Source organism: Argentina silus (assembly GCF_951799395.1).
Source record: "Argentina silus genome assembly, chromosome: 21".
In the NCBI taxonomy this organism is placed as follows: Eukaryota; Metazoa; Chordata; class Actinopteri; order Argentiniformes; family Argentinidae; genus Argentina; species Argentina silus.
The window spans coordinates 6,351,048-6,358,015 of record NC_139675.1 but is presented as its reverse complement, the minus strand read 5'-3'; the positions used below and the strand labels follow the sequence as shown (position 1 = coordinate 6,358,015).

The 6,968-nt window shown below is 43.4% G+C and overlaps 1 protein-coding gene across 1 annotated transcript; it reads left to right on the top strand.

Moving 5' to 3' along the window:
• Window positions 1–2,880: 2,880 nt before the first annotated feature.
• Window positions 2,881–6,694, top strand: LOC310820975 (N-acetylaspartate synthetase-like; the record flags this gene model as incomplete). The annotated part of the gene is made up of 3 exons (XM_083692819.1): window positions 2,881–3,178; window positions 5,470–5,634; window positions 6,291–6,694. The coding sequence occupies exons 1-3, from the start codon at window positions 2,971–2,973 to the stop codon at window positions 6,692–6,694; spliced, it is 777 nt and encodes a 258-aa protein (XP_083548945.1). The 5' UTR covers window positions 2,881–2,970.
• Between the last annotated feature and the right edge of the window lie 274 nt (window positions 6,695–6,968).

The window sequence follows — 6,968 nt, the reverse complement described above, 5'->3', positions numbered from 1 at the left end:
GTCTCAACCCTTCTCTCCCCATCCCTATGGCTTTTCTCCCTACTTCCTTGCCTCTTATCCTCGTTTTTTCCAATCAGTTTATTTGTGTCATCTGCCTTCTGTGACCGTAGTGGCAGCAGCCTTTCAGGAGAGACAATGCCAAACACCATCATCTCTCTCTCAAAATAGCATCTGACTTGGCTCCGGCTCATTGTCTGGCATGTCCCATGATGCACTCTGATCTCAACAGATCCGTCTAAAGATGTCCGCCCGTCAATGAGTCATCCCATGTAGCCTATAGCTCCGTCTGTCAGTGAGTGTCTTCTTTGAGTTTCTCTTCTCTCTCTCTCTCTCATTCATAACATGTCACTGTCACCCACCACCCTCCCACTCCCACTCTGGTGTTTTTTAACTGACAGTCGATAGTGTGTTTTGTTTCTATATTCTTAACGGTCCCTCCTAAAGACCTCTTCACCCCCACTACCCCCCTGTACAAGTTTCTCTCCTGTTAAAAAAAAAAAGCATTGTGACTGCCTATGGCCCCTGGTCTGAGCACTGAATACTTTATCTTATGATGACTGATGGATAGATGATTCACTTACTTAAACAAATGTATTTGTTGTAAGTCACTTTGGGTAAAGGCGTCTGCTAAATGCCATAAATGTAAATGTAAATGTGAAGTTAGGGTTAGGGTTAGGGCCGCACTACCGCTGAACTGTTGGCTGCGTGCCTGAAATAACTGGTTGAGAGTCGACATTTCTCGGCTGGTTTGTGGTAAAAGACAAAACGATTAGTGTCTTGCTGTGTTTTGCTGTGGCTATACTGCCTGAAGTTCTGGGACCTAGTTTCTGTTGAAAAAGCTATCTGTTTGAAGTCAATTGCTGTCAATCTCCAGTGGGAGGGCCTGAAACTATGCAGGTATGTACATACCTGCAAGGTATGTTACCCCTACTCACCTTGGACTAGGACTAAATACATTTGGACTGTGTGTTGAAACGTAACGTAAATGTAATGTAAATGTAAAATGTAAAATACAATCAAATGTAAATGTAAGTACAATCAAATCATAGGCTAGCTAGTTTTTGTCTGTGTGTTTTTTGTGTGTGTAGGCTAGCTAGTTCACTGACTTCACTGACTGACTGTGTGTGTAGAGAGCTGCCATAAATGTAAATGTAAATGTTATTGTGTTTCCTTTATCTTTTAGTTCAAATATAGCCATATGGGGCCCCTCTGTGGTAAATTAGTAATTAATTACTGCAACTCTGGTGAAGTGAACACACCATGATGAATACTACTGCAAAGCATGACACCCCATATAGTCAGAGCAGGGGTGACCTGTTACTTACACACCAGCCGAGCTTGAGAGGGTCTGGGAGATAAGACAATTAGCCTAATTTGTGTCATTATGTCATAATCTGTAGAACACAAACTGTTTGCTCACTATTACAACTTTGGAAATGTTAGACAAATCCATGCCAATAAAAGGCAGTAACTCATAGTATGTTTTCCTTTTCCGGAATAGTCTTACAGTTCATAAAGTCCATAACCCTGTGTGATTCAAGATTCAAGATTCTTTATTTGTCACGTGCGTACAAGTATACAGTGAAATGCAAAAGTGACAGTGCCACAGAGTAGTGCAACAATAAGTTTTAAAATAGAATAAAATAAAATAAAATAGAAGTACTGAAAAATATAAACAATATGAACAGTATAAACAGTATAAGCAGTATAAACAGCGGTGAAGCAATGCACGCAATGGAATGGCAATATACAATGGCAATGACAGGTTAACAGTACAGATAATTACAGTGGAGGATGAGTCTGCAATGGATGATTATGTGTGTGCATATGTGTTATGATGTCAATGAGTGTGTGAGTGACTTGAGGGGGGCACTGGTGGGGTCATCGTTGATGGTCCTGATGGTGTGGGGGAAGAAACTCAGTCTTAGCCTCTCTGTTCTTGCTGCATGACAGCGAAGGCGTTTGCCTGACCGCAGCAGCTGGAACAGTCTGTTTTTCGGGTAGTGAGGGTCCTTCATTATCCTGTAGGCTCTGGTCCTACACCTCCTGGTGTACAGGACATGGAGAGGGGGGGTTGGAGCTCCCATGGTCTTTTCTGCCAGGCGTACCACCCTTTGCAGAGCTCGCCTGTCCTGGACCGTGCTGTTACCGTACCAGACGGTGATGTTGCCAGCCAGGATGCTCTCCACAGCTCCAGAGTAGAAGGACTGAAGGATCCTCCGGGAGACTTTGAATTTCCTCAGCTGCCTGAGATGGAACAGGCATTGCCTTGCCTTTCCCACCAGTGTACTGATGTGGGTAGTCCAGGTCAGGTCTTCTGTGATGTGGACTCCCAGGTATTTAAAACTGCTCACCCTGTCCACAGCAGTATGTTTTCCTTTTCCGGAATAGTCTTACAGTTCATAAAGTCCATAACCCTGTGTGGTCGTGACACAGTATCACATTGAATTGGAAAAAGCAGAGAGTTATAAGTAAACATCACATTGGTGATTAAATTCAGCCTTCCCTCCCCCTCCCAAATCAGCTTCCCCTTCCCAAATCCGTATCTTAATCTGGTGTGCTAACATTGTGATCTCTTGTGTTTTCGAAGAGGAAAAGGTTTAAAGATGTTTCAATAGATAGATATATTTGCTGAGTAGTCCAAAGAAAGTGAGACAGTCATATTATGGTAGTGGATACAGTTAGAGATGGTTTGATTGGTTGGTTGGATGTATAGAATGTTAGACAGACAGACAGACAGACAGACAGATAGATAGTCTGGAACTAGTCAGCCCTGTGGTCCTCTGTGGCTCACTTGGTATCTAGATACTCCAATACAGTTTGCCAAATGGAGATAAGCAGACATCCTCATTCTACTGAGGACATGAGGTGTTTTTGAAAGTGCACTTTAAGTTTCACTGGTCCGTTTGTCAGTGACAAGTTCACCTTGCACTGAAAGTGAAGAAAGTATAAGAGAGAATATCTTTCAACATGGATGACAAGGGATTAAGAGGAGACCAGGAGAAAGTTGTCAACCGAGTCAATAAAAACACTGTTGGTGTGCGGGAATTTCAACTTGTGGACAATCCGGAGGTCCAGCGCATCAATTATGATGGATTTATGGAGATGATTCCGGACACAGCATTTCGAGGGTTAAAACACCACCCCGAGAGTCTACTGCTCTACGCCGCTATGACCAGTAAGGAGGGTGTTCATTTACTAGCAATTTACATTCATGTTGTGTCATGATGAACAGTAGATTAATGGCATTCGTTCTGCTGGGAAATGTGCGATTGAATGCGCAATATGCGCTCCCAAATTGCGTTGTATTTTATATCAGTTCTGCGGTTTGGGGAGCTGGCATTTGGGAGCTGGCATTTGCCCCTCCACTTTTGATTTGATGTACAGCGCTAGAGCAAGCACGTGAATTGCATGGCATGCATCCATTGTTACCCAAACCTTTTAGTGAAGTGGCAGCAGAATGTAGACAGTTTTATAATAACCCTTCTCGCTTCCTCGCATTCACTTTGCAACGCATTTTATTTGCTAATAGGTAAAAATGGCTAGGTATATCTTATATTGAAAATATTAAAATGAGAAAATTACAAATAGGACGTTTTGCTAACATGTCAGAATGAATTTGACAGGTTTGCGCATGACATAGGCCTCTATTTTCAGCCGGCGCAAAATGGACGCATGTCCAAACGCATGTATTGGCAATTTGTGTCGGTGGCAACAGGTGATATTTCCATAGCCCCGGCACTGTCAGGTTTCCAGGTGTGGCCACTCAAAACCGCCCATAAAACCTGAAAACCCCTGAAAAACTCCCTAGTTGCTATGGCAGTATGTTGTGGGCCATTGTCTTACTGTCTGATTAAGCACTGTCCAATGAATTTGGAGGCATTTGCTTGTGCTCAAGCAGACAAGATGATTCTGTACACTTCAGAATACATTCTGCTGCTGCCATCAGCAGTAACATCATCAATTAAGACAAGTTAGCCAGTTCTAGTGGCAGCTATACACTCACCGATCACTTTATTAGGAATGTACACCTTCTCATGGTGGAGGTGGTGTAATGATTTGGGGAATGTTTTCTTGGCACACTTTGGGCCTGTTACTACCAATCATCGCTTGAATGCCACAGCCTATTTGAGTATTGTTGCTGACCATGTGCATCCCTTCATGGCCACAATTTACCCATCTTCTAATGGCTACTTCCAGCATGACAATGCACCATGTCACAAAGCAAAAGTCGTCTCAAACTGGTTTCATGAACAAGACAATGAGTTTAGTGTTCTTCAGTGGCCTTCCCAGTCACCGGATCTGAAGCCAATAGAACATCTTTGGGATGTGGTAGAACGGGAGATTCACAGCTTGAAAGTGCCCCATCTGCAGGAATTCCGTGATGCAATCATGTCATCATGGACCACAATCTCAAAGGAATGTTTCCAACATCTTGTGGAATCAATGCTACGAAGAAGTGAGGCTGTTTTGAAAGCAATGGGAGGCCCTACCAAGTATTAGTATAGTGTTCCTAATAAAGTGTTCGGTGAGTGTACATGCCCAAACAATAACATCTCCTTCCACCATGTTTCACAGATGAGGTGGTATGCTGTAAATCTTGGACAGATCCTTTTTTTTCTCCAAACTTTCCACTTGCACTCACTCTGGTCCATGATAATATTCATCTTACCTGTCCATAAGACCTTTTTCCAGACCCCTGCAGGCTGTTTAGGTACTTCTTAGCAAACTGTAACCTGACCATCTTTGTTTATGATAACTAGTAGTTAACTAGTAGTTTGCACCTTGCAGTGAAGCCTCTGTAGTTCAGCTGATGACATTTTTTTTTTCTTCTTCCGATTTTTCAGCTTAACAATGGCTTACTTGACTTTCATTGACAACTCTTTGGTCCTCATTTTGACAGACATCAATAGCAGACTCCAAAGGCAAATGCAAAGCCTAGAATCAATACTAGACATTGACAGCTTTTTTTATGCCTGCACAAATAATGTGACAGAACACACCTGATGTATCAGAAACACCTGCCAAGCCAATTTCCCAATCCTACTGATTCCCTAAAATAGAGGGACTATATATAAAAAGGTTGTCATTTCTAAATGGTGAAACCAACCTGAAAGAAGAAAACATTGACCTTTAACCTCATAATAAAGAGAGGCCCTACCCATCCAAATTGTCCAAATTGTTTGAGTATAGAGCTAAAAGAAGACAAAATGCTTCCTCTTTCCAATACTTATGGAGAGCATTGTAACTGATGCCAAATCTGCAGCAATGATGCTATCATGTCAATATGGACCAAAATCTCTGAGGAATGATTCTAGCACCTTGTTGAATCTATGCCACAAAGAATTGAGGCAGTTCTGAAGGCAAAAGGGGGTCCAACCCGGTACTAGCAAGGTGTACCTAATAAAGTGGCCGGTGAGTGTATCTGTTTACCACCGAAAGAGCGCTAATTTCAACTCTCTTCCCCAGTCTTCAGGTTTGTTGCGACCAAGTCTGCCTGGTTGACGGGTGTGGTGCCCCTCGCTGTCCTGTGCCTGCGGTACTACTACAGCAGGAGAGTTGTCCTTGGTTACCTGGAGCAAGTGAGATGCACAGACATGGGCGACATGGAGAAACATTACCTGAAAGCACCAGGTAAGACTAGGAGACTTGCTAGTGCAGTGTTTCGTTAAAATGTAATAGTAACTTTGGGTGACTATGCCTTATAAACAGAGATGATATAGTAGGTGTCCAAAACACATGGAGGAAGAAAAAAAAAAAACTCTCTCACTAAGGACAGCATTCAACCTTAAAATCTTAGTTTTTAATTTCTTAATGCAGAGTAGTGCACACAAATGCATTCAATGTGCATGCGTTAGTCGGTGTAAAAGAGACTCAGGTTTCAGTAAGGTCTCTCCTGTATGAAGAATAGATAAAAAATATATAAATAAAATATATAATAAAAATAACAATTCGGGCCTACTGTACACAGCACTATTCAATTTCACATCAAAGGTCGTTGGTTGTCCTTGTGTTGTTCCCCTGTTCTGTCCTCTCACTCTCCATGAACCTTTCTTCCTTCTTTACCTCTCTTTTTCTTTTGCAATATTGATCTCTCTCTCTCTCTCTCTTTTTCTCTTTCTTTCTCTCTCTCTTTCCCTCTCTCTCTCTCTCTCTCTCTCCCCCTTCCTCTCTCTCTCTCTCTCTCTCTCTCTCTCTCTCTCTCTCTCTCTCTCTCTCTCTCTCTCTCCCCCCCCCTCTCTCACTCTCTCTCTCTCCCCCCCCCCCCCCCCTCTCTCTCTCTCTCTCAGACTCCCGGATGTGGGTTGCCGTGCAGGATGGCAGAGTGGTGGGTTTAGTAGCAGCTGTGGATGTGCCGGGTGAAAGTGGCATTGTGGAGCTGCGGCGTATGTCCGTAGACCGGCGCTATCGCAGACACGGAATTGGTCTAGCGCTGGGCCAGAAACTTCTAGAATTTGCGGCAGCACACGGCTGCTCCTCGGTTGTCCTGGGAACCACTGCCTACACCCAGGCCACCCACAGGCTCTACCGCGCCCTGGGGTTCCGATGCATCGGGGTAACCAATGGTTACTCCACGCCCGGTGTGAGGCGGTCGTTGCTGGAATGGGTTTTCTACCGGGTCCGGCATCATCACTACCACCTGAAAGTGCCCAAGGCCAAGACGAACGGGCACGATCAGTTAGAGAGAAAATAGACAGTTGGTAGAGAGTCAAGGATAAACACAGAGGCCAAAGAAGACAGTGTGGAGTACAGACACACCATGAAGCCAAGACTAACACATACAGTACAGTACTGACTAACTCATGCAGTACTGACTAACGCATATAATGGTTCAATCAGTATCTGTAATACTAAATGCTAGTAAGCGCTAATAATGTTGATAATACTAATCCTTTATGCATTTAGTGATGTAAGCATTAACCATGTAATAGATGTCTGTCTGTTTAAACATGAAACATATACGGGAT